The sequence below is a fragment of the Oncorhynchus mykiss genome, chromosome 28 (genome assembly GCF_057628025.1).
Source record: "Oncorhynchus mykiss isolate SJ-2025 chromosome 28, ASM5762802v1, whole genome shotgun sequence".
In the NCBI taxonomy this organism is placed as follows: domain Eukaryota; kingdom Metazoa; phylum Chordata; class Actinopteri; order Salmoniformes; family Salmonidae; genus Oncorhynchus; species Oncorhynchus mykiss.
In genome coordinates, this window is record NC_143049.1 from 26,820,446 (window position 1) to 26,848,198 (window position 27,753).

Below are 27,753 nucleotides of genomic sequence, written 5' to 3' on the forward strand. Positions count from 1 at the left end.
TGTCCTGTCATCCCTGTCCTGTCCTCCCTGTCCTGTCCTCCCTGTCCTGTCCTCCCTGCCCTGTCCTCCCTGTCCTGTCCTCCCTGTCCTGTCCTCCCTGTCCTGTCCTCCCTGCCCTGTCCTCCCTGTCCTGTCCTCCCTGTCCTGTCCTCCCTGTCCTGTCATCCCTGTCCTGTCCTCCCTGTCCTGTCCTCCCTGTCCTGTCATCCCTGTCCTGTCCTCCCTGTCCTGTCCTCCCTGTCCTGTCATCCCTGTCCTGTCCTCCCTGTCCTGTCCTCCCTGTCCTGTCATCCCTGTCCTGTCCTCCCTGTCCTGTCCTCCCTGTCCTGTCCTCCCTGCCCTGTCATCCCTGTCCTGTCCTCCCTGTCCTGTCATCCCTGCCCTGTCCTCCCTGTCCTGTCATCCCTGTCCAGTCCTCCCTGTCCTGTCATCCCTGTCCTGTCCTCCCTGTCCTGTCCTCCCTGTCCTGTCATCCCTGTCCTGTCCTCCCTGTCCTGTCCTCCCTGTCCTGTCCTGTCCTACCTGTCATCCCTGTCCTGTCCTCCCTGTCCTGTCCTCCCTGTCCTGTCATCCCTGCCCTGTCCTCCCTGTCCTGTCCTCCCTGTCCTGTCATCCCTGTCCTGTCACCCCTGTCCTCCCTGTCCTGTCATCCCTGTCCTGTCATCCCTGTCCTGTCATCCCTGTCCTGTCACCCCTGTCCTCCCTGTCCTGTCATCCCTGCCCTGTCATCCCTGTCCTGTCCTCCCTGTCCTGTCATCCCTGTCCTGTCCTCCCTGTCCTGTCCTCCCTGTCCTGTCCTCCCTGTCCTGTCCTCCCTGTCCTGTCCTCCCTGTCCTGTCATCCCTGCCCTGTCACCCCTGTCCTCCCTGTCCTGTCCTCCCTGCCCTGTCCTCCCTGTCCTGTCCTCCCTGTCCTGTCATCCCTGCCCTGTCACCCCTGTCCTCCCTGTCCTGTCCTCCCTGCCCTGTCCTCCCTGTCCTGTCCTCCCTGTCCTGTCATCCCTGCCCTGTCACCCCTGTCCTCCCTGTCCTGTCCTCCCTGCCCTGTCCTCCCTGTCCTGTCCTCCCTGTCCTGTCATCCCTGCCCTGTCACCCCTGTCCTCCCTGTCCTGTCCTCCCTGCCCTGTCCTCCCTGTCCTGTCCTCCCTGTCCTGTCATCCCTGCCCTGTCACCCCTGTCCTCCCTGTCCTGTCCTCCCTGCCCTGTCCTCCCTGTCCTGTCCTCCCTGTCCTGTCATCCCTGCCCTGTCACCCCTGTCCTCCCTGTACTGTCATCCCTGCCCTGTCCTCCCTGTCCTGTCCTCCCTGTCTTGTCCTCCCTGTCCTGTCCTCCCTGCCCTGTCCTCCCTGTCCTGTCCTCCCTGTCCTGTCATCCCTGCCCTGTCACCCCTGTCCTCCCTGTCCTGTCATCCCTGCCCTGTCCTCCCTGTCCTGTCATCCCTGTCCTGTCCTACCTGTCATCCCTGTCCTGTCACCCCTGTCCTCCCTGTCCTGTCCTCCCTGTCCTGTCCTCCCTGCCCTGTCCTCCCTGTCCTGTCCTCCCTGTCCTGTCATCCCTGCCCTGTCACCCCTGTCCTCCCTGTCCTGTCATCCCTGCCCTGTCCTCCCTGTCCTGTCATCCCTGTCCTGTCCTACCTGTCATCCCTGTCCTGTCACCCCTGTCCTCCCTGTCCTGTCCTCCCTGTCCTGTCCTCCCTGCCCTGTCCTCCCTGTCCTGTCCTCCCTGTCCTGTCATCCCTGCCCTGTCACCCCTGTCCTCCCTGTCCTGTCATCCCTGCCCTGTCCTCCCTGTCCTGTCATCCCTGTCCTGTCCTACCTGTCATCCCTGTCCTGTCACCCCTGTCCTCCCTGTCCTGTCATCCCTGTCCTGTCATCCCTGTCCTGTCACCCCTGTCCTCCCTGTCCTGTCATCCCTGCCCTGTCCTCCCTGCCCTGTCCTCCCTGTCCTGTCCTCCCTGTCCTGTCCTCCCTGTCTTGTCACCCCTGTCCTCCCTGTCCTGTCATCCCTGTCCTGTCCTACCTGTCATCCCTGTCTTGTCACCCCTGTCCTCCCTGTCCTGTCATCCCTGTCCTGTCCTACCTGTCATCCCTGTCCTGTCACCCCTGTCCTCCCTGTCCTGTCATCCCTGTCCTGTCATCCCTGTCCTGTCACCCCTGTCCTCCCTGTCCTGTCATCCCTGCCCTGTCCTCCCTGCCCTGTCCTCCCTGTCCTGTCCTCCCTGTCCTGTCCTCCCTGTCCTGTCATCCCTGCCCTGTCCTCCCTGTCCTGTCATCCCTGCCCTGTCCTCCCTGTCCTGTCCTCCCTGTCCTGTCCTCCCTGTCCTGTCCTCCCTGTCCTGTCCTCCCTGTCCTGTCATCCCTGCCCTGTCATCCCTGCCCTGTCCTCCCTGTCCTGTCCTCCCTGTCCTGTCCTCCCTGCCCTGTCCTCCCTGTCCTGTCCTCCCTGTCTTGTCACCCCTGTCATCCCTGTCCTGTCCTACCTGTCCTCCCTGCCCTGTCCTCCCTGTCCTGTCCTCCCTGTCTTGTCATAATGTTGAGTGTAAATGATATGAAATATGTTCAAAGCAAATGCAACCGAGTCTTCCAGACAAACTCAAACTATTTCCTCCACTGTGTGTGTGTGTGCTTGTGCGTGTGTGTGTGTGTGTGTGTGTGCGTGCGTGCGTGTGTGTGTGTGTGTGTGTGTGTGTGTGTGAGTGTTTGCGTCACACTGAGGTGAAGGTGCTCTTCTCACATGGCCACTGAAGCACAGCCAGCTTCAGACTACAGGGTCACAGTTCACCTCTTTTCCTCTCTCTCTTTCTGTCTCTTTCCCTCCCCCGCTCACTGTCTCTCTCCCTCCCTCCAGGGGTGGACTGGACCCAGTAATCAGTCCTGGCATTTCTAACACCCAGGCCCATTTCCTTCCTTGAGGCTCCGAGACCGGCCAATCTTATCCTTGAGGCTCCGAGACCAGACAATCTTATCCTTGAGGCCCCGAGACCAGACAATCTTATCCTTGAGGCCCCGAGACCAGACAATCTTATCCTTGAGGCCCCGAGACCAGACAATCTTATCCTTGAGGCCCCGAGACCAGACAATCTTATCCTTGAGGCCCCGAGACCAGACAATCTTATCCTTGAGGCCCCGAGACCAGACAATATTATCCTTGAGGCCCCGAGACCAGAAATACCAGATGGCCAGTCCGCCCCTCCCTCCCTCCCTCACCCTCACTTTTTTTCCCCTTCATCCCCTCTCCCCCCAACCTGTTCTCCATGTACCCCTTCCTCTTCCACTGGCAGTCCACCCTGCCCTCTGTGTGTGTGAATAATGGAGGTGTGTTTGTGTCTGGACAGCAGATGGTCAGCCAGGCTCTCTCCTCTTTAAGACCATGCTGAGAGCACATCAGCGGCTGACCAGGCTCAGACAGGGACAGCCATCAATTTGACCAGCCCTAATAATATCTCACACACACCCACACACGCACAAAGACACACCCCATGAGACACCAATTAGCTTATCCCTCCCTACACACACACAGCTGTCATAGACCAGGAGAAGGGCTTTCACATCCATTTCGCCTAATCATCCCTTTATTCTACCCAATTTCACTTCCTCCCAGCCCATCTTCCCCAATCTCTCCCCCTTTTCCCCACACCGTTCCAAACTTCCATCCCTCCCACACACTGCCATTCCTCTACTCTAGTGACTGTATCCCAGACCCCACCTCTCACAGCGACTGTATCCCAGACCCCACCTCTCACAGTGACTGTATCCCAGACCCCACCTCTCACAGTGACTGTATCCCAGACCCCACCTCTCACAGTGACTGTATCCCAGACCCCACCTCTCACAGTGACTGTATCCCAGACCCCACCTCTCACAGTGACTGTATCCCAGACCCCACCTCTCACAGTGACTGTATCCGAGACCCCACCTCTCACAGCGACTGTATCCCAGACCCCACCTCTCACAGTGACTGTATCCCAGACCCCACCTCTCACAGCGACTGTATCCCAGACCCCACCTCTCACAGTGACTGTATCCCAGACCCCACCTCTCACAGCGACTGTATCCCAGACCCCACCTCTCACAGCGACTGTATCCCAGACCCCACCTCTCACAGTGACTGTATCCCAGACCCCACCTCTCACAGCGACTGTATCCCAGACCCCACCTCTCACAGCGACTGTATCCCAGACCCCACCTCTCACAGTGACTGTATCCCAGACCCCACCTCTCACAGTGACTGTATCCCAGACCCCACCTCTCACAGTGACTGTACTCATACCCATAGCACCCTAACCCCTACCCGTAGCACCCTAACCCCTACGCCTAGCACCTTGCCCTCTGCTACTCCTACCCGTAGCACCCTATTCCCTACCCCTAACCCCTACTCCTAGCACCCTACCCTCTGCTACTCATACCCATAGCACCCTAACCTCTACCCCTAACCCCTACCCTCTTCTACTCCTACCCATAGCACCCTAACCCCTACCCTCTGCTATCCTACCCGTAGCACCCTAACCCCTACCCTCTGCTACTCATACCCATAGCACCCTAACCCCTACCCCTAACCCCTACCCGTAGCACCCTAACCCCTACCCCTAGCACCTTGCCCTCTGCTACTCCTACCCGTAGCACCCTAACCCCTACCCCTAACCCCTACTCCTAGCACCCTACCCTCTGCTACTCATACCCATAGCACCCTAACCCCTACCCCTAACCCCTACCCTCTTCTACTCCTACCCATAGCACCCTAACCCCTACCCTCTGCTACTCCTACCCGTAGCACCATACCATCTGCTACTCCTAGCAACCGCCAGCCCATAAGCCTGTGTTCCATCTCTGACCCGTAGAGTCACATGAGTTAACCCAGACTCTCATTCACACGCAAACACACTCAACCAATACACAGCCACCCACTCTTTTCACTCTTCACACACAATCGACCTCTTTTCCTCTTTCTCTCCATTCACTCCAGGTTCCCCTAATCCCACACGACACCCTTCACCCCCTCTACTGAACCCCCCCCTCTCACTCCTTCCCTCTTTTCTTGCCCACCTCTCATTTTCCCATTTTGTTCCACTTGTAAGGTTTCTCTAATCCAGCAACCCCTCTTTCGAAAAAACCCTCCAACTCCATCCCCAACCTCTCCCTCTCCTTTTCCTCTGTTTCTATTCTTGACATTCATCCCTCTGCTTCTTCCCATTTCCTCCCCTCCTCCCCCTGTCCTCTATCTGAGAAGCAGTTCTCCAGACTCATGGCTAGTGTCTGTCAGTCTGTCTGTCCCTGCCTGCTGCATGGCTGAAGGGTAGAGGTCAAAAGGCCCTCGTCTCTTTGGGACACCATATTTAATTCATCATTACAGAGCAGCTCTGCGGGAGCCACGGTGTGTGTGTGTGTGTGTATGTGTGAGACAGAGAGAAAGAAAGAAATAAAGAGCGAGTGAGGGTGTGAGTGAGGGTGAGTGAGAGGCAAAGACCATGTATGATTGGGTATATGAGCCATTATGCTGTGATAGAACGTGTAGACACATCTGCTTGGCTTGTGGGTCCTTTCTGCTTGTCTACTTCATATAGATGTCAACATAATGTATATGTCATATGTGTGTGAGTGTGTATGTCTACATGAGGTCAACTGACATGTCATGGTTATACCATAGTAGCTAACAGCTTCAAAGCACTGCCATTTTAATTGTTAACCCCTTTTTTAAATGCATTTTTTATTGAACCTTAATTTAACGAGGCAAGTCAGTTAAGAACAAATTCTTATTTACAATGACGGCCTCCCAAAAGGGAGAAGACCTCCTGCGGGAACGGGGGCTGGTATTAAAAATAAAACAAAATAAAATATATATAAATATAGGACAAAACACACATCACGACAAGAGAAACAACACAACACTACATAAAGAGAGACCAAAGACAACAAAATAGCAAGGCAGCAACACAGCATGTGGTAGCAACACAACATGTTAGCAGCACAAAAACATGGTACAAACATTATTGGTCACAGTCAACAGCACAAAGGTCAAGAAGGTAGAGACAACAATACATCACACAAAGCAGCCACAACTGTCAGTAAGAGTGTCCATGATTGAGTCTTTGAATGAAGAGATTGAGATAAAACTGTCCAGTTTGAGTGTTTGTTGCAGCTCGTTCCAGTCGCTAGCTGCAGCGAACTGAAAAGAGGAGCGACCCAGGGAAGTGTGTGCTTTGGGGACCTTTAACAGAATGTGACTGGCAGAATGGGTGTTGTATGTGGAGGATGAGGGCTGCAGTAGGTATCTCAGATAGGGGGGAGTGAGGCCTAAGTGGGTTTTATAAATAAGCATCAACCAGTGGGTCTTGCGACGGGTATATAGAGATGACCAGTTTACAGAGGAGTAAAGAGTGCAGTGATGTGTCCTATAAGGAGCATTGGTGGCAAATTTGATGGCCGAATGATCTAGCATGGGTAGGATGGTCATCTGAATCAGGGTAAGTTTGGCAGCTGGGGTGAAAGAGGAGCGATTAGAGCACATATGTCAGAGTCAAGGCCCGCGGGCCACATCCGGCCCGCAAGAAGGTTTTTTACGGCCCCTGGGATGATCTTGATTTATTATTAGAACCGGCCCGCAGCAAGCCGGCAGCCCGCAGATCTTTTACACGCACCAATACTACATTTCCCACAATGCAAAGGTGACGCACCGAGCAGTAGGCTGCTTCATTTCAATATTTATTGGCACAGCAGTCGTCAGCATCACAGTAAAATTAACTTTCAGATACCCATCAAAAATGGCAAAACGGAAGGTGGATACTGAGAACCGGGGGTTTCAAACAAGGTGGGAGTCGGAGTATATGTTCACGAAGGTAGCTGGAAAACCTGTGTGTCTTCTGTGTGGAGAAAGTGTGGCGGTACTGAAAGAGTATAATCTGAGACGACATTATGAAACGAAACACGCGGACAAAAACAAGAATATGGACATGGAACAAAGGCTACAAAAGGCAGAGGAATTAAAACGAGGCCTCAAATCTCGACAGGCTCTGTTCAAAAAAGCCAAATCACAAGGCCAGGCTGCTGTCAAGGCCAGTTTTATTTTGGCAGAAGAGATCGCTAAATCAGCCCGGCCATTTACGGAGGGGGATTTCATCAAAAACTGCATGATTAAAGTTTGTGACGAAGTTTGCCCAGAAAAAAGGCAACTCTTTTTAAATGTGAGTCTGAGCAGAAACACCATTGCCGAGAGAGTAGACCAGTTGTCCATCAATCTAAAAGAGCAGCTTGTGAAAAAGGGAAAAGATTTTATTACATATTCCTTGGCTGTGGATGAGAGCACCGACATTTCTGACATTGCCCAGTTGTCAATTTTCATCCGCGGAGTGGACTCCAACCTAAGCGTGACAGAGGAGTTTTTGGCTTTACGTCCTATGCATGGCACAACTACGGGGCATGATTTGTATGAAGAGGTGTCAAGATGTGTAAATGAGATGGAGCTGCCTTGGGAAAAACTCGTGGGTTTGACAACCGACGGAGCACCTGCGATGTGTGGACACAGGAGCGGACTGGTGGCAAAGATACGGGAAAAGATGCAAGAGGAAAACGCGACAGGTGAGCTGACAGCTTATCATTGTATCATACACCAGGAAGCGTTGTGCGGTAAAGCCTTGAAAATGGAGCATGTAATGAGCATCATCACGCGCACAGTTAACTTTATCAGAGCCAAAGGTTTGAATCACCGCCAGTTCAAGGCATTTCTGACGGAGTTAGAAACGGAGCATGGTGATTTGCCTTATCACACAGAGGTGCGATGGCTAAGCCAGGGAAAGGTGCTTCAAAGATGTTTCGAGCTTCGTGAGGAGATTTGTCTGTTCTTGGACAGCAAAGGGAAAGACACAACACAACTCCGAGACGAAATGTTTCTGTGTGAAATGGCTTTTCTGTGTGACATTACGAGTCATCTGAATGCAATAAACTTGCAGCTGCAGGGTCGGGATCGTGTCATCTCTGATATTTTTTTATTTTTTTTTATTTAACCTTTATTTAACCAGGCAAGTCAGTTAAGAACAAATTCTTATTTTCAATGACGGCCTGGGAACAGTGGGTTAACTGCCTGTTCAGGGGCAGAACGACAGATTTGTACCTTGTCAGCTCGGGGGTTTGAACTCACAACCTTCCGGTTACTAGTCCAACACTCTAACCACTAGGCTACCCTGCCGCCCCATATGTACAGTACAGTGAAGGCATTTAAAACCAAACTGACTCTGTGGGAGACGCAGATGCGGAAAGAAAATTTGAGCCACTTTCCCAGCTGCCAGACCATGAAAGAGAAGCTCTCTACCAGTGCGTTCCCGAGCACACAGTTGGCTGATAAAATAGGTATGCTTGCCGCTGACTTTCGACGCCGATTTGCTGACTTTGAAGCACAAAAAAGCAGGTTGGAACTGCTCGGTAACCCATTTGCTGTTGACGTGGAAAGCTCACCACCAAACCTCCAAATGGAGTTGATTGACCTCCAATGCAATGATGCACTGAGGGCAAAATATGCGGCAGTGGGTGCTGCGGAGTTCGCCCGTTTCCTCCCCGGCACAATGCCCCAGCTGCGCATCCAGGCTGCTCAAACGTTGTCTATGTTTGGCAGCACATACCTGTGTGAACAACTGTTTTCTTTGATGAACCTGAACAAAACATCACACAGAAGTCGACTTACTGCTGAACACCTCCACTCAATTCTGAGGATTTCTTCAGCTCAGAGCCTTACCCCGAACATTGATGAACTTGTGGAAAAGATGGGACACCACCAAGTATCACCCTCAACCTCAAACAAGTGAACATTACTGTGCAATCACATATTTAGAGTTTTTACTCAGTTCAAGTTTAAAAGTTAAAATTTAATATTTGTTGTCACTGCATGTTACTTCTCCTTAAACAAAGTGTTGTTTTTGATTAATAGATTTTTGCACTTTATTTTTTTGTATTTCAATCCAATTATATTTTAAAAATATTTCAGTTGAGTGGATGATAGAAAATTGCTATTATTGTTTTTTCTTTGAAGTAAATTTAGCCCACTTTTGCTAAAATAGAAAATATAGTCTACTGATGGTGCCTTGAATACCGGTTTCTTTCATTTAATGTTCATGTTATGGGGATATTTATATAAAGGAAATTTGTCTTTTGTGTCTGTTGAAAATTAAAGATTACTGACAGAGCCATAAGAAAATATTGCTTTATTTATCTGATCATATTGTAATATATTTGTTAGGTTTTCAGTAGGTTCAATTAGGTTCACTAGACTATATGCGTCATTTAAAAATTTTTCAATGAACATTCGAACAGTCCGGCCCTCGTCTTGTAGCTGATTTTTTTATTTGGCCCTCCGTCCATTTGACTTTGACACCCCTGGATTAGAGGAAACCAAGTCTAGATTTAACTTTAACCTGCAGCTTTGATATGTGCTGAGAGAAGGACAGCGTACCCTTACTGACACACACACACACACACACACACACACACACACACACACACACACACACACACACACACACACACACACACATACACACACACATAAGCCTGTCAGTATCTGTGTTATTGGGGTCAAGCAGAGAAGCGGAGAGCCCGGTTGGCCACTTACAGCAACAACACAGTAATGCAATAAACAGAGTCTGTGTCAAAATAAGTGAGCCCTATAAGGAATAGGCTGCCATTTGGGACACAGTTAGTCTGTCTTGAGCAGGGTGGAATCCACATCAAACCTCCTGTATTCATACAGTGTCTGTCCTGAGCAGGGTGGAATCCACATCAAACCTCCTGTATTCATACAGTGTCTGTCCTGAGTAGGCTGGAATCCACATCAAACCTCCTGTATTCATACAGTGTCTGTCCTGAGCAGAATGGAATCCACATCAAACCTCCTGTATTCATACAGTGTCTGTCCTGAGCAGGGTGGAATCCACATCAAACCTCCTGTATTCATACAGTGTCTGTCCTGAGCAGGGTGGAATCCACATCAAACCTCCTGTATTCATACAGTGTCTGTCCTGAGCAGGATGGGATCCACATCAAACCTCCTGTATTCATACAGTGTCTGTGCTGAGCAGAATGGAATCCACATCAAACCTCCTGTATTCATACAGCGTCTGTCCTGAGCAGGGTGGAATCCACATCAAACCTCCTGTATTCATACAGTGTCTGTCCTGAGCAGAATGGAATCCACATCAAACCTCCTGTATTCATACAGTGTCTGTCCTGAGCAGAATGGAATCCACATCAAACCTCCTGTATTCATACAGTGTCTGTCCTGAGCAGGGTGGAATCCACATCAAACCTCCTGTATTCATACAGTGTCTGTCCTGAGCAGGGTGGAATCCACATCAAACCTCCTGTATTCATACAGTGTCTGTCCTGAGCAGGGTGGAATCCACATCAAACCTCCTGTATTCATACAGTGTCTGTCCTGAGCAGAATGGAATCCACATCAAACCTCCTGTATTCATACAGTGTCTGTCCTGAGCAGAATGGAATCCACATCAAACCTCCTGTATTCATACAGTGTCTGTCCTGAGCAGGGTGGAATCCACATCAAACCTCCTGTATTCATACAGTGTCTGTCCTGAGCAGGGTGGAATCCACATCAAACCTCCTGTATTCATACAGTGTCTGTCCTGAGCAGGGTGGAATCCACATCAAACCTCCTGTATTCATACAGTGTCTGTCCTGAGCAGGGTGGAATCCACATCAAACCTCCTGTATTCATACAGTGTCTGTCCTGAGCAGGGTGGAATCCACATCAAACCTCCTGTATTCATACAGACCACTATTTCAATGGGACTTCACATACCTTTAATAAGACATGTGCTGTATGCCAAGTTAATCATTTCCTCCTTTTGTTATACACTCTCATCCTCTCTATGTTCGTTGTTTAAGGTACGCAAGACAGAATATGACACACAAACAAGGTTCTCAACTGAGGCATTCTAACATCATGCTGCAGTTTTCAGCATTGGGGTGTTACGGGATGTAACTGCCTCCTAACGTCTGACATCGCCATAACCTCTCCTTTCACCATCCTTGGGGTGTTACGGGATGTAACTGCCTCCTAACGTCTGACATCGCCATAACCTCTCCTTTCACCATCCTTGGGGTGTTACGGGATGTAACTGCCTCCTAACGTCTGACATCGCCGTAACCTCTCCTTTCACCATCCTTGGGGTGTTACGGGATGTAACTGCCTCCTAACGTCTGACATCGCCGTAACCTCTCCTTTCACCATCCTTAGGGTGTTACGGGATGTAACTGCCTCCTAACGTCTGACATCGCCACAACCTCTCCTTTCACCATCCTTGGGGTGTTACGGGATGTAACTGCCTCCTAACGTCTGACATCGCCATAACCTCTCCTTTCACCATCCTTGGGGTGTTACGGGATGTAACTGCCTCCTAACGTCTGACATCACCATAACCTCTCCTTTCACCATCTGGAAATATATCCTTTAAGAAATGTCCAAACAAAACTCTGTCTGTTAATACTGAGTTGGAGTGTGTGTGTGTGTGTGTGTGTGTGTGTGTGTGTGTGTGTGTGTGTGTGTGTGTGTGCGCGCACGTACATGCTCATTGCTGGATTGACCTCATCTCTCAGACATACTGTATCATTGCCTTGAGCTTATCTGCACCCGGAGCCTCTCTCTCTCTCTCTCCCTCTCTCTCTCTCTCTCTTTCTCTCCCTCTCTCTCTCTCTCCCTCTCTCTCTCCCTCTCTCTCTCCCTCTCTCTCTCCCTCTCTCTCTCTCTCTCTCTCTCTCTCTCTCTCTCTCTCACAGCAAGGTCAAGAATGCTGAGTTGTTCTGGTAGTAAGAATGTATTCTCCCTGCAGCAAGTCTCAATCCCTGAACCCTTACAGCTAGAGATACTTAAAAACAACTGTGAACAAGAGACAATAACTTCTTTAGTGCCTTACTTAACAAGCCTCAATGAAAATCCCAACAGAGAGACTACTTAAGTCTTTCCTAAAGACACCAGCCGTCTCCTCTCACTTTTCAGCAATAGTCTAATAGCCAGTCTTCAAATATTTAAAAAAAACGACAAGCTTCATACCCTCCAGGTAGACGTTGGCCTTAGACCCAGATCTAGGATCTAGGATCAGCTTATGCTAGTTTTAACCATTAGGGGGAAACAGAAAATGGACCTTAGTTCAGTGCCCAGGGATAACTCCTCCTCTACATCAGACAGTACCCCACTATCCTACAGAAGAACCACAGTAGGTCATGCCTCTAGTAGGAAGTCTGTGTGTGTGTGTGTGTGTGTGTGTGTGTGTGTGTGTGTGTGTGTGTGTGTGTGTGTATGTGTGTGTGTTAGAGGTCGACCGATTAATCGGAATGGCCGATTTACACCTTTATTTAATCTTTATTTAACTAGGAAGGTCAGTTAAGTACACATTCCTATTTTCAATGACGACCTAGGAACGGTGGGTTAACTGCCTTGTTCAGTGGCAGAACGACAGATTTTCACCTTGTCAGCTCAGGGGATCCAATCTTGCAACCTTACAGTTAACTAGTCCAACGCAATAACGACCTGCCTCTCTCTCGTTGCACTCAACAGGGAGACTGCCTGTTACTTGAATGCAGTAAGCCAAGGTAAGTTGCTAGCTAGCATTAAACTTCTTATAAAAAACAATCAATCATAATCACTAGTTAACTACACATGGTTGATGATATTACTAGATATTATCTAGCGTGTCCTGCGTTGCATATAATCTGACTGAGCATACAAGTATCTACGTATCTGACTGAGCGTTGGTAGGCAGAAGCAGACGCGTAAACATTCATTCAAACAGCACTTTCGTGCGTTTTGCCAGTAGCTCTTTTTTGTGTGTCAAGCATTGAAATGTTTGACTTCAAGCCTATCAACTCCCGAGATGAGGCTTGTGTAACCGAAGTGAAATGGCTAGCTAGTTAGCGTGCGCTAATTGTCGTTGTGTTGCTGGTTCGAGCCCAGGGAGGAGTGAGGAGAGGGACGGAAGCTATACTGTTACACTGGCAATACTAAAGTGCCTATAAGAACATCCAATAGTCAAAGGTTAATGAAATACAAATGGTATGGAGGGAAATAGTCCTATAATTCCTATAATAACTACAACCTAAAACTTCTTACCTGGGAATATTGAAGACTCATGTTAAAAGGAACCACCAGCTTTCATATGTTCTCATGTTCTGAACAAGGAACTTAAATGTTAGCTTTCTTACATAGCTTATATTGCACTTTTACTTTCTTCTCCAACACTTTGTTTTTGCATTATTTAAACCAAATTGAACGTTTCATTATTTATTTGAAGCTAAATTGATTTTATTGATGTATCATATTAAGTTAAAATATGTGGTCATTCAGTATTGTTGTAATTGTCATTATTACAAAATCTTTGAAAAATAAATCAGCCGATTAATCAGTATCGGCTTTTTTGGTCCTCCAATAATCGGCATCGGTATCGGCGTTGATAAATCATAATCGGTCGACCTCTAGTGTGTGTGTGTGCATGCATGTGTGCATGCGTGCGCGTGCGTGTGCATGTGTGTGTAGTGTAGTGTGTGATGAAACTCACCTAGTGGCGAGAGCTCCACTCAATGTAGTACTGATGTGGTACTGATGCAGCCTGACATCAACATCATGCATAGCTCTCTGTAACGGCTGTCGGGCTGTGAGGAGACCAGTGTTCTATCTACTCTGCCAGTGTGTTTGACAGAATTCCTTGCTAGAACTGTACATGCAACAGGTTGAACACTTAACATTTAAGACCTTTCAATGTCTGTTTATATGGCTCAAGACCGAGGAAAAGAATTGCTGAATAAGTCAATTTCTCTGTCATATTCTGTCAGTTGTATGTCCACAGTCAGCAAGGAAGTAAAACTGTCACGTTACCAGGTCGGAATTGTTTTATCTGCCTTCATCTGTGATAATGAGTTTTTTTCAATGAAATATATAAACCTTGGATTGCTGATGCTATGTATTGGCCAATGAGAGGCTTTGAAGCCACTGGTTGGCCATATTGGTACTCCCCAGTAGGAACAGTCCTCCATAGGAATGAATGGATTTTCTACAGTATTTCAATGACATGTTTCAAGGACAAAAGTACATGTAGTTAAGTATTTCTTAGTTGTAGTGGGGACAGTAACATGAGTCACGTCTAGAAATTATACGTCAAGGAAAATACATTTGTGTTGTTTTATTTGTATGTATAGCTCAGATAATATCATTTAAAAGTATGGAGTAAGGTGTCTAGAATATAATACATGTGGCAAAAATTAGAGTAGACATTAATAAATGCATATCTATTGCTTCCAATATATTTTTTTACAATGGTGGGGAGGCATGTTGGCTTCAACACAGCGCCCCCTGTCAGTCATCTAGTGTATGTATATAAATAAATCATTGGATTTGTATTATAGTACCACCTCATTTTAAATTAACAGCATGATTTTTGGACAGCTGTCATCGGGTTCTTTTGGAAATGAAACAATGAAATGAAACAATGCATAATGTTTGTCGACATTTAAGGCTGCGCTTGAAGACCGCAAAACAGTATAGAATGAGACTACTGCAAACTCTGCCTGTCCTTTTGAATCCTTTCTGTTCCTTGTGTGTTGTGTTCATGTTGAGTCCCCTCACACACAAGCGCATGTGCACATGCACAAACACACACACACATACACACCCTCAGCTCAACCAAGTCTCAGCCCAGCTCAGTCCTCAGTCCTCACATCATACATCATGTGTACATGTACATGTACATCATACGTACATCATGGCCTACCTTTAGCAAGCCACTCGCTCATTCAGGTGTGTGTGTGTGTGTGTGTGTCAGCCTGGCCACTGTTCCACTGTTGTGTTCTATGTGGTGTGAAACTCCTTGGGATGTGTGTGTAAAACCTGTCAAAGTGTTCATGTTAGACAGTAGTGACCCGGGGAAATCTATACAGTTACATATCGGGACTTTTGATGGTTTCTCATGTCTCTGCAGTCATTACGTCTTTAAGTCATTATGAATGAGGATGGGCAGATAATAACACTGTAATGGTGATCACAGTGGCTAATGTAGTTCTATGTCTGTCTGTCTGGACATACATTAGGCCAACTGTACCTGTACGTGTGGAGGATGACATTGATTTTGGGCTTTGGAGAAAAATGTGTGTACAGAATGTTCTTTTTCTTGCATTACCATTGCCCATACCAGACAGATGGGAGTTGCTAGGGACCTCAACATACGATATTATTGCGATACTTCGGTGCCGATACGATATGTATTGTTCACCATATGTCTGCTGCAGAGGGACAAGACAGAGCCATGACAAAACCAGTTTTAAATCAGTCATGGAAATAAGTGCTGAAAACTAATTGGCTCCCAACTTAAAAAGAGGATGGAGGACAAGCTATGAAGGGGAAATACTGGAGTTTTGGTGCAGGTACAGACAACTAGCGAGAAAATAATATCCCGATATGTAACTGTAGCGATTTTTTTCTTCCATCATCACTCATACCAGAGAGGGTCCAACAGACAGACTACAACGAAGGTAGCTAGTGACAGTACAGACACATCTTTCTACTACTGTCTGTCTGTCTGTAGTCCTGGCTAAAACACTAAAAACCCATTGGCTGAACAAAGTTCTCAGTTGCCTAGACTCATTTAGCTAATTATGCAATCTGTTGTCAATACCTTAAACCATTTCACATGGTAAAACACAATTTGCAGATCTCACTTAGACTTTTCAGCAAAACTCTAAACACATTCTCATTCTCAAAACACATTCTGCACTCTAATGCACATGTCATCCATACTGGTAAACACAAGTGGCAACAATCAAATACAAATAGAGAAGATGTTACGGTGAGTGAATGAGGACCCAAAAGCGAACTAACTTAAACAGAGCTTCTTTAATAACCAAACTGTGGTAGGCTCAGATAGACCGGCAGATTCCGACAGGACAGGACAAGGTTACAGCAAACATGACGATAGTCTGGCTCAGGCATGAAACACAACAAACAAGAATCCGACAAGGACAGGAACAAAAACAGAGAGAGATATAGGGACCTAATCAGAGGGAAAAAAGGGAACAGGTGGGAAACGGGGTGAATAGGTAGTTAGGAGGAGACAAGGCACAGCTGGGGGAAAGAGGGGGAGAAAAGGTAACCTAACAACGACCAGCAGAGGGAGACAGGGTGAAGGGAAAGGACAGAAACACACAACATGACAATACATGACAGTACCCCCCCACTCACCGAGCGCCTCCTGGCGCACTCGAGGAGGAAACCTGGCGGCAACGGAGGAAATCCTCGATCAGCGCACGGTCCAGCACGTCCCGAGAGGGAACCCAACTCCTCTCCTCAGGACCGTACCCCTCCCAATCAACGAGGTACTGGTGACCACGGCCCCGAGGACGCATGTCCAAAATCCTGCGGACCCTGTAGATGGGTGCGCCCTCGACAAGGATGGGGGGGGGGGGGGGGGGAGACGAGCGGGGGCGCGAAGAACGGGCTTAATACAGGAGACATGGAAGACCGGGTGGACGCGACGAAGGTATCGCGGAAGAAGAAGTCGAACTGCGACAGGATTAATGACCCGAGAAATACGGAACGGACCAATGAACCGCGGGGTCAACTTGCGAGAAGCCGTCTTAAGGGGAAGGTTCTGAGTGGAGAGCCAAACTCTCTGACCGCGACAATATCTAGGACTCTTAGTTCTACGCTTATTAGCAGCCCTCACAGTCTGCGTCCTATAACGGCAAAGTGCAGACCTGACCCTCTTCCAGGTGCGCTCGCAACGTTGGACAAAAGCCTGAGCGGAGGGGACGCTGGACTCGGCGAACTGAGATGAGAACAGCGGAGGCTGGTACCCGAGGCTACTCTGAAAAGGAGATAGCCCGGTCGCAGACGAAGGAAGCGAGTTGTGGGCGTATTCTGCCCAGGGGAGCTGTTCTGACCAAGACGCAGGGTTGCGAAAAGAAAGACTGCGTAAGATGCGACCAATAGTCTGATTGGCCCGTTCTGCTTGACCGTTAGACTAGGGGTGAAAGCCGGAAGAGAGACTGACGGAAGCCCCAATCAAACGGCAAAACTCCCTCCAAAATTGAGACGTGAATTGCGGACCTCTGTCCGAAACGACGTCTGACGGAAGGCCATGAATTCTGAAAACATTCTCGATGATGATTTGTGCCGTCTCTTTAGCAGAAGGAAGCTTAGCAAGGGGAATGAAATGAGCCGCCTTAGAGAACCTATCGACAACCGTAAGAATAACAGTCTTCCCCGCTGACGAAGGCAGTCCGGTGACAAAATCTAAGGCGATGTGAGACCACGGTCGAGAGGGAATGGGAAGCGGCCTGAGACGGCCGGCAGGAGGAGAGTTACCGGACTTAGTCTGCGCGCAGACCGAACAAGCAGCCACGAAACGACGCGTGTCATGCTCCCGGGTGGGCCACCAAAAACGCTGGCGAATGGAAGCAAGCGTACCCCGAACGCCAGGGTGGCCGGCTAACTTGGCAGAGTGAGCCCACTGAAGAACGGCCAGACGAGTAGGAACGGGAACGAAAAGAAGGTTCCTAGGACAAGCGCGCGGCGACGGAGTGTGAGTGAGCGCTTGCTTTACCTGCCTCTCAATTCCCCAGACAGTCAACCCGACAACACGCCCCTCAGGGAGAATCCCCTCGGGGTCAGTGGAGGCTACTGAAAAACTGAAGAGATGAGATAAAGCATCAGGCTTGGTGTTCTTAGAGCCCGGACGATAAGAAATCACGAACTCGAAACGAGCGAAAAACAGCGCCCAACGCGCCTGACGCGCATTAAGTCGTTTGGCAGAACGGATGTACTCAAGGTTCCTATGGTCAGTCCAAACGACAAAAGGAACGGTCGCCCCCTCCAACCACTGTCGCCATTCGCCTAGGGCTAACCGGATGGCGAGCAGTTCGCGGTTTCCCACATCATAGTTACGTTCCGACGGCGACAGGCGATGAGAAAAATACGCGCATGGGTGGACCTTGTCGTCAGAGAGGGAGCGCTGAGAAAGAATGGCTCCCACGCCCACCTCTGACGCGTCAACCTCGACAATGAACTGTCTAGAGACGTCAGGTGTAACAAGGATAGGAGCGGATGTAAAACGATTCTTGAGGAGATCAAAAGCTCCCTGGGCGGAAACGGACCACTTAAAGCACGTCTTGACAGAAGTAAGGGCTGTGAGAGGAGCTGCCACCTGACCGAAATTACGGATGAAACGACGATAGAAGTTTGCGAAGCCGAGAAAGCGCTGCAGCTCGACGCGTGACTTAGGGGCGGGCCAATCAATGACAGCTTGGACCTTAGCGGGATCCATCTTAATGCCTTCAGCGGAAATAACAGAACCGAGAAATGTGACGGAGGAGGCATGAAAAGTGCACTTCTCAGCCTTCACAAAAAGACAATTCTCTAAAAGGCGCTGGAGGACACGTTGAACGTGCTGAAGATGAATCTGGAGTGACGGTGAAAAAATCAGGATATCGTCAAGGTAAACGAAAACAAAGATGTTCAGCATGTCTCTCAGGACATCATTGACTAATGCCTGAAAGACAGCTGGAGCGTTAGCGAGGCCGAAAGGAAGAACCCGGTATTCAAAGTGCCCTAACGGAGTGTTAAACGCCGTCTTCCACTCGTCCCCCTCCCTGATGCGCACGAGATGGTAAGCGTTACGAAGGTCCAACTTAGTGAAAAACCTGGCTCCCTGCAGGATCTCGAAGGCTGAAGACATAAGAGGAAGCGGATAACGATTCTTAACTGTTATGTCATTCAGCCCTCGATAATCTATGCAGGGGCGCAGAGACCCGTCCTTCTTCTTGACAAAAAAAAACCCCGCTCCGGCGGGAGAGGAGGAGGGGACTATGGTACCGGCGTCAAGAGCTACAGACAAATAATCCTCGAGAGCCTTACGTTCGGGAGCCGACAGAGAGTATAGTCTACCCCGGGGGGGAGTGGTTCCCGGAAGGAGATCAATACTACAATCATACGACCGGTGTGGAGGAAGAGAGGTGGCCCTGGACCGACTGAACACCGTGCGCAGATCGTGATATTCCTCCGGCACCCCTGTCAAATCACCAGGCTCCTCCTGTGAAGAAGAGACAGAGGAAACAGGAGGGATAGCAGACATTAAACATTTCACATGACAAGAGACGTTCCAGGAGAGGATAGAATTACTAGACCAATTAATGGAAGGATTATGACAAACTAGCCAGGGATGGCCCAAAACAACAGGTGTAAAAGGTGAACGAAAAATCAAAAAAGAAATGGTTTCGCTATGATTACCAGAAACAGTGAGGGTTAAAGGTAGCGTCTCACGCTGAATCCTGGGGAGAGGACTACCATCCAGGGCGAACAAGGCCGTGGACTCCCTTAACTGTCTGAGAGGAATGTCATGTTCCCGAGCCCAGGTCTCGTCCATAAAACAGCCCTCCGCCCCAGAGTCTATTAAGGCACTGCAGGAAGCTGACGAACCGGTCCAGCGTAGATGGACCGACAAGGTAGTGCAGGATCTTGAAGGAGAGACAGGAGTAGTAGCGCTCACCAGTAGCCCTCCGCTTACTGATGAGCTCTGGCTTTTACTGGACATGAAGTGACAAAATGACCAGCAGAACCGCAATAGAGACAGAGGCGGTTGGTGATTCTCCGTTCCCTCTCCTTAGTCGAGATGCGGATACCTCCCAGCTGCATAGGCTCAGCTCCCGAGCCGGCAGAGGAAGATGGTAGTGATGCGGAGAGGGGGGCAACGGAGAACGCGAGCTCCTTTCCACGAGCTCGGTGACGAAGATCAACCCGTCGCTCAATGCGAATAGCGAGTTCAATCAGGGAATCCACGCTGGAAGGGACCTCCCGGGAGAGAATCTCATCCTTTACCTCTGCGCGGAGACCCTCCAGAAAACGAGCGAGCAAAGCCGGCTCGTTCCAGCCACTGGAGGCAGCAAGAGTGCGAAACTCAATAGAGTAGTCTGTTATGGATCGATTACCTTGACATAGGGAAGACAGGGCCCTGGAAGCCTCCTCCCCCAAAACAGATCGATCAAAAACCCGTATCATCTCCTCCTTAAAGTCCTGATACTGGTTAGTACTCTCAGCCCTTGCCTCCCAGATTGCCGTGCCCCACTCACGAGCCCGTCCAATAAGGAGAGATATGACGTAGGCGACACGAGCAGTGCTCCTGGAGTAAGTGTTGGGCTGGAGAGAAAACACAATATCACACTGGGTGAGGAACGAGCGGCATTCAGTGGGCTCCCCAGAGTAACACGGCGGGTTATTGATTCTGGGCTCCGGAGATTCGAAAGCCCTGGAAGTGGCCGGTGGATCGAGGCGGAGATGGTGAACCTGTTCTGTGAGGTTGGAGACTTGGGTGGCCAGGGTCTCAACGGCATGTCGAGCAGCAGACAATTCCTGCTCGTGTCTGCCTAGCATCGCTCCCTGGATCTCGACGGCTGAGTGGAGAGGATCCGAAGTCGCTGGGTCCATTCTTGGTCGGATTCTTCTGTTACGGTGAGTGAATGAAGACCCAAAAGCGAACTAACTTAAACAGAGCTTCTTTAATAACCAAACTGTGGTAGGCTCAGATAGACCGGCAGATTCCGACAGGACAGGACAAGGTTACAGCAAACATGACGATAGTCTGGCTCAGGCATGAAACACAACAAACAAGAATCCGACAAGGACAGGAACAAAAACAGAGAGAGATATAGGGACCTAATCAGAGGGAAAAAAGGGAACAGGTGGGAAACGGGGTGAATGGGTAGTTAGGAGGAGACAAGGCACAGCTGGGGGAAAGAGGGGGAGAAAAGGTAACCTAACAACGACCAGCAGAGGGAGACAGGGTGAAGGGAAAGGACAGAAACACACAACATGACAATACATGACAGAAGACTTGTCATTGATTGAACACAACCACTCAAAATTGATTTAACCTGTTTCAAATGATGCGACACAACCAATATAAGCCAGTTCAGAGAGCAAACAGGTTGTTGAAGGTGGGAAGGAGAAAGTCTGAGAATGGATACTGTAGTACAGTGCATTGTAGGCTGTATACTGTACAATGGATGAATTGTTTGGCCCTGAACATTGTGCTTTCCATTTATTAACAGTACTGACTGCTCAATAGATTTTGACTGGTTGCAGGTTCATATCAACAAAGAACAAGAATTACAGTATCACAGAGACAAAGGACAAGTTTGTGAGATGCAGGGTACAGTACTGTAAAAATAGGGGTACAAGGAGGAGGAAGAACAAAAAACAAAATTGCAAAGAGCAAAGCAGAGTAGTAATTTCTTATACATTTTGAGCTACTATGATAGAACATGTTTTCGTTCATCAAAAGACAATGACGGAAAAATTTGAATATTTTTTTAGATTAAAAATGTACTTATCCCTGAAAATTGTATGTTTTGAGCAATGTGTTTTCTATTTTTCGGTGTATTGTTTACTGACTGCTTGAGAGTGTATATACTTTTGATCACTTTGTTTATGATTTGAGAGCCGTGTTTGATTTTGAACACAGGTAAAACTGTTTTGAGGCGAATGTTTCATTTTGCAAGAGGAGTCAGAGGTTATGTAAATAGTGCTTGAAGATGAGGTTTTGTGTTGAATGTTTTCAAGAAATGGAGCAAGGTTTCAGAAATTGTGTTTTAGTAATTGAGAAAAACTGTATCACTCACCCCAGATGCAGGGTAGGCCGTCCAGCCTAGCTCAGCAGTAGCCACCCGAGTGTCCATCAACGTTTCTACGAGAGAGAGAGAGAGAGAGAGAGAGAGAGAGAGAGAGAGAGAGGGGTGCGTGGAGGTAGGGAGAGAGGGAGAGAGAGAGAAAGAGAGAGAGAGAGAGAGAGAGAGAGAAAGAGGGAGAGGCTAGAGTCAGTTATACAAACATCACAGTGCAGGGCAGAGTAAGTTCTCATACATTCCCAGTCCTGTTCCATGGTTGAAGTTGAGCCATGAAGAAGCACTTTAATGAGTTTTACTGCGGAAAACCACCAGAGTTTGATCCAGAAAAGAACACTTGCTGACAGAAATGAAATGACCCTGCTAGATTCATCTTCCATTTCCACAAGAACAAATAGTTGCATTTCTCCATTTGAGTGGAATGTTGAGGGCCAGTGTCCAGCCCGTAGCTCCGGAACCATAGCTCTGGCACATAGTTCTGGGCCCATAGCTCCGGAACCATAGCTCTGGCACATAGTTCTGGGCCCATAGCTCCGGAACCATAGCTCTGGCACATAGTTCTGGGCCCATAGCTCCGGAACCATAGCTCTGGCACATAGTTCTGGGCCCATAGCTCCGGAACCATAGCTCTGGCCTATATCTCTGGCCCATAGCTCCGGAACCATAGCTCTGGCCTATATCTCCGGCCCATAGCTCCGGAACCATAGCTCTGGCCTATATCTCTGGCCCATAGCTCCGGAACCATAGCTCTGGCCTATATCTCCGGCCCATAGCCCCGGAACCATAGCTCTGGCCTATATCTTCGGCCCATAGCTCCGGAACCATAGCTCTGGCCTATATCTCCGGCCCATAGCTCTGGCCTATAGCTCCGGAACCATAGCTCTGGCCTATATCTCCGGTACATAACTCCGGAACCATAGCTCTGGCCTATATCTTCGGCCCATAGCTCCGGAACCATAGCTCTGGCCTATATATCCGGCCCATAGCTCTGGAACCATAGCTCCGGAACCATAGCTTTAGTCTATATCTCCAGCCCATAGCTCCGGCCCATAGCTCCGTAACCATAGTTCTGGCCTATATCTCCGGCCCATAGCTCCGGAACCATAGCTCTGGCCTATATCTCCGGCCCATAGCTCTGGAACCATACCTCCGGCCCATAGCTCTGGCACATAGTTCTGGGCCCATAGCTCCGGCCCATAGCTCTGGCCCATAGCTCCGGCCCATAGCTCCGGAACCATAGCTCCGGCCGGAGATATGTGTGTGTGTGTGTGTGTGTGTGCTGAGGGCCGAGCTTTGTGCCATTGTTTACCCAGAGAGATGTCCATCATCAGTGTAGAGGGCTTTCCACAGCCAGCCAGGCCATTTCCAAGTGTTTACTTTAGAAACACTATCAGAGCACTGACACCCTGATAGCCTGGCCAGAGACAATAGACTCAACAAACAAAACCATAGACACCAATTGGGTCTCAGGGACAACTCTTGACATGGCATTGATATCCAATCGGCTCACCTTAGTACTAAACAAATCAACAAATGAAAACCACCTTCAACAGCCGATTCAAAACGTTTGTCTACAAAGCAGCCTTCCTCAAGAGCTCCCAAAATAACATGTGGTTTATAAGATACAGACTGAGAGGCTTCAAATGCAGAGCAGACATGCTCATCCACACACCTTGAGAGGTGAATAATTATCTCCATTTCACTTCTCTTCCTCTTTTCTTTTGCCTCTCTCAGAGAATGGCGGGCACCCCCCCTTCTCTCTCCCTAACCCTCCCTGACACCCCACAGACAAATAGACCTGGCACCAGTCCCGAGCCATTTGTCAGCCTGTGTTGATTCATATCGGCAGCTCTGGCATACCGTCGGCGTTGCTGAAAGCTAATATTGTTCCAGGTAAGTGAGGACGAGAAACTACGGCCTCAGATTTACTGCTTTTCTATGGGCCAGCCCCCCCCCCCCCCCCCCCTCCTCCCCTGAAGAGCTACAGATTGATGAGCACTGTGACCAGACAGCCTCTTCAGCTGGGTAATGATAGATTCATATGATATAATATAACAAATAGTTTATACTCTGCCAGCAGACGGTTCGTCTTGTTGGAAGTCAGCCAGAGATTATTTCACCTTGGTATATCTTGTGCCAACTGCCAAGGCGTGTCTAGATGAGGATATGTCCGGAAGGCGTGTCTAGGGGTGTCTAGATAGATACAAGAAGGGTGAGGATATGCCAGGAAGGCGTGTCTAGGTGAGGATATGTTCGGAAGGCGTGTCTAGGTGTGTCTAGATAGATACAAGAAGGGTGAGGATATGCCAGGAAGGCGTGTCTAGGTGAGGATATGTCCGGAAGGCGTGTCTAGGGGTGTCTAGATAGATACAAGAAGGGTGAGGATATGCCAGGAAGGCGTGTCTAGGGGTGTCTAGATAGATACAAGAAGGGTGAGGATATGCCAGGAAGGCGTGTCTAGGTGAGGATATGTCCGGAAGGCGTGTCTAGGTGTGTCTAGATAGATACAAGAAGGGTGAGGATATGCCAGGAAGGCGTGTCTAGGTGAGGATATGTCCGGAAGGCGTGTCTAGGTGAGGATATGCCAGGAAGGCGTGTCTAGGTGAGGATATGTCCGGAAGGCGTGTCTAGGTGTGTCTAGATAGATACAAGAAGGGTGAGGATATGCCAGGAAGGCGTGTCTAGGTGAGGATATGCCAGGAAGGCGTGTCTAGGTGAGGATATGCCAGGAAGGCGTGTCTAGGTGTGTCTAGATAGATACAAGAAGGGTGAGGATATGCCAGGAAGGCGTGTCTAGGTGAGGATATGCCAGGAAGGCGTGTCTAGGTGTGTCTAGATAGATACAAGAAGGGTGAGGATATGCCAGGAAGGCGTGTCTAGATGAGGATATGTCCGGAAGGCGTGTCTAGGTGTGTCTAGATAGATACAAGAAGGGTGAGGATATGCCAGGAAGGCGTGTCTAGGTGAGGATATGCCAGGAAGGCGTGTCTAGGTGTGTCTAGATAGATACAAGAAGGGTGAGGATATGCCAGGAAGGCGTGTCTAGGTGAGGATATGCCAGGAAGGCGTGTCTAGATGAGGATATGCCAGGAAGGCGTGTCTAGGTGTGTCTAGATAGATACAAGAAGGGTGAGGATATGCCAGGAAGGCGTGTCTAGATGAGGATATGTCCGGAAGGCGTGTCTAGGTGAGGATATGCCAGGAAGGCGTGTCTAGGTGAGGATATGCCAGGAAGGCGTGTCTAGGCTTAATGTGGAATAAGATGCCACACATACACGGACACACATGGATCAGACTTATTGTACTGACCACAACTAACCTTATACGATTCTTTATTCTAAACCATATGGTATTACTTGTCTCTTAACTACTGCTGAGGAAAAAGGGTGAAAATAGCATAGGTGATTGATGGGTGAACAGAAGACGGTAGAGTGTGATTTCAGTGTCAATCTCCTCTTCCTGACAGAAACTGTCCAGAGACCACACCAATTAGTCCTGCTGGATATTCAGCTAAAGGCTTCTGCTGTGCTACTGTAGTCACACACACACACACACACACACACACACACACACACACACACACATATATATACACATACCTGCAAACGGGCAGACAGACACACACGCATACAACGAGACCAATCTCCCATGTTCTTTAGCACTGACAGCCTTGTTCACATTGGGTTTCTATCAGGCAATTTCAATTTTGTCTGTCACTGCTGTCTGCCTGTCTGTGTGTCTATCTGTCTGTGTCTGTCTGTCTCTCTGCCTGTCTGTCTGTCGGACTCTCTGCCCGTCTTTCTGTCTGCCCGTCAGTCTGTCTGTCGGTCTGCCCATCTGTCTGATTAGACTGTGATGGAGTTCTAAGCACAAGCCACTAGGCTCTGTCATGGGGCCTGCATTCATAGGCTAACTCAGGGGAAATGACTGAGGCTTTAGTCAAACCCCAGAGGGAGTGGACCAGCTATTTCTCCTGTCCTATTGAAGAGGTTAAAGGGTGGGGTTAGGAGAGGAGGGGGGTAGTGAGGCAGAGGAAGGAGTGAGGAAGGGGTGTGGTAGGAGGCAGAGGAGACTGATGAGGGTTGGAAACGGAGGGAGGTAGGGCAGAGGGTGAAGTTGAAAACCCAAGGGGGACCATTCGTGTCATGTGGCTAGCCCCCATTAGCAGAGTGTCAGTGCGACAGATGAGTGAATGAGGGACACTAAGTGGACATTAGGACATTAGGAGAGAGGCTAGACGGAGGTCCCATGGGATGAGGAGAGAGCTTCGCCCCTCCCTATGCCACAGCTCAGGCACCTGTCCATCTCTCTGTGGTTTGACAATGTGAAATAATAATGGAGAATGGTGAATATTGAGTGGAAATGTAGCATGAAAGGTGCTAGAATGCACACTTGCCTGCTTACCATCCCAATGTGGTGAGGCCTAAGTCTAATAATCTTTGGCATCCCAGACTCCACTCATTTTCCTTACCTTCAAGACCCATTACATAATACAGCATGAAGTGAGGGGAATGATTCATATTGAGACAACATCATATTTTAAGTCACATATTGACATATATTTAATCTTTATAAGTCATATTGATTTCGTTGTGCCTTTACTGAGCTGTTAGGATATCCTGAGCTACCTCCCCAATCCATGCCACTGCCAGCTGTCCCTGGCCCAGGTCGTTTCACGCTGGGCTAATTGTTTCACACTTAAAGCTAGAAAAGCCCCATAAAAGATTGTCCCCTTTTCTTCCGGCCGGCTCCCCCCAAATCACCTCTCAATTAGACCTGACCACATCCAACCACGCCTCCCTACTCTTCATTTATCCCGTTGCACCCAACTTGTTCTTGTTTGGAGGCTATTCCAGGAAGTGCTTCTATTTAGTTGACATTCTGTCATGTCAGCTTTTAGCTGTGCAGGGGGGAGTTCAATTGAAGAACAAAAACTGTTCGTAAGCAATTATGTCTGGAACCAACTGAAACAGCTACGTCCTAGTGTTTTGTGTTGTTCATAGTATATTGTATTTGTAAAGTATGTGAAGCCACATCAATCCCATAGAAAAACAATGACATGTTATAGGCCGAGGCAAAAAATCACTATAGCTAGAAGCCGTGAGGCCAGAAGGCCATATGGAATGGAACGGATCAGGGAGAGGATTCGTTATTGTAGAATGATCCAGGAATGGCTGGTCCTTTGTTCAAGGTGTGCATCATGCGTTACAGCCAGCCACACCAATTAAAGTGAATCAATTATTTTGCTGCAGTCCAGCCCAGTTCCCATCACTGCTCTGTATAAAAGGGACTGCTGGGGTGTTTGTGAGAAAGGGGTTTAATTGAATCTATCTGTCATTGGTGTAATTGTCAGGGTCAGTTTTATTGATCTGAGGAGTGCACCTATGACGTTTTCCAGGCTTTGAACCAACAGCTATTGTACTGTATGAACAAAGCAAAGTGCCTTCTCAGTCAATGCTGTTTTCTTTACTGAGTCTATGGACTATGCCTTTTCTCTCCAGGGCAATCCCTCATGTGATTGTCCATTCTGCAGCCACTGCTACAGTCACCCATCAGCAGCTATAGATCAGGTGACCACTAACCCCCAGCCATTAGGCCCCGGACCCCCGGCCCCAGATACAATAGCGCTCTCTGTCATACCGCAGCCTTCCACAAGCGGAAATGTGGCCTGGAATGAAAGGATCAATACCTAATGAGAGACAGAGGGAGGGAGAAAGAGAGGGAGAGAGAGAGAGAGAGAGAGAGAGAGGGAGCGAGAGAGAGAGAGAGAGAGAGAGAGAGAGAACGAGAGAAAGTAAGGGAGGAGAGGGACTGCGACTGCATTAAACATTGATGGGGCCTCTGCGTCTGAGATCGATACCTCCAGCCCTCTTCACACAATTACACGTCAGTACGCGAACCCATAATACATCACAGTGGACACGCATAATTACATGTTGTCCAAGGGAGCTGCAGGATCCCATTTATACACAGAGAGGTAGGCTACAGGGAAAGTCAATATAAGAAACAGAAGTTGACAGGATACACAACAAAGGGGACTGGGTTGTTCAATGTTCAGATACATGATGAGGAGTGTTGTCTGGTTAATTGTAACC

The 27,753-nt window shown here is 48.8% G+C and overlaps 1 protein-coding gene across 4 annotated transcripts in view; it reads right to left on the minus strand.

The window, feature by feature from the left end:
• LOC110508791 (ephrin type-B receptor 1) overlaps positions 1 to 27,753 on the minus strand; it is a 376,500-nt gene that overhangs the window by 250,246 nt on the left and 98,501 nt on the right. For all 4 annotated transcript variants that reach the window (XR_016492725.1, XR_016492724.1, XM_036966014.2 and 1 more), the window contains exon 2: positions 21,656 to 21,720. Coding sequence is in view for 2 of the 4 variants with exons in the window: in XM_036966014.2 (XP_036821909.2) it covers positions 21,656 to 21,720 (65 nt within the window). In the remaining 2 variants the exon portion in view is untranslated. The remainder of the gene's footprint in view (positions 1 to 21,655; positions 21,721 to 27,753) is intronic.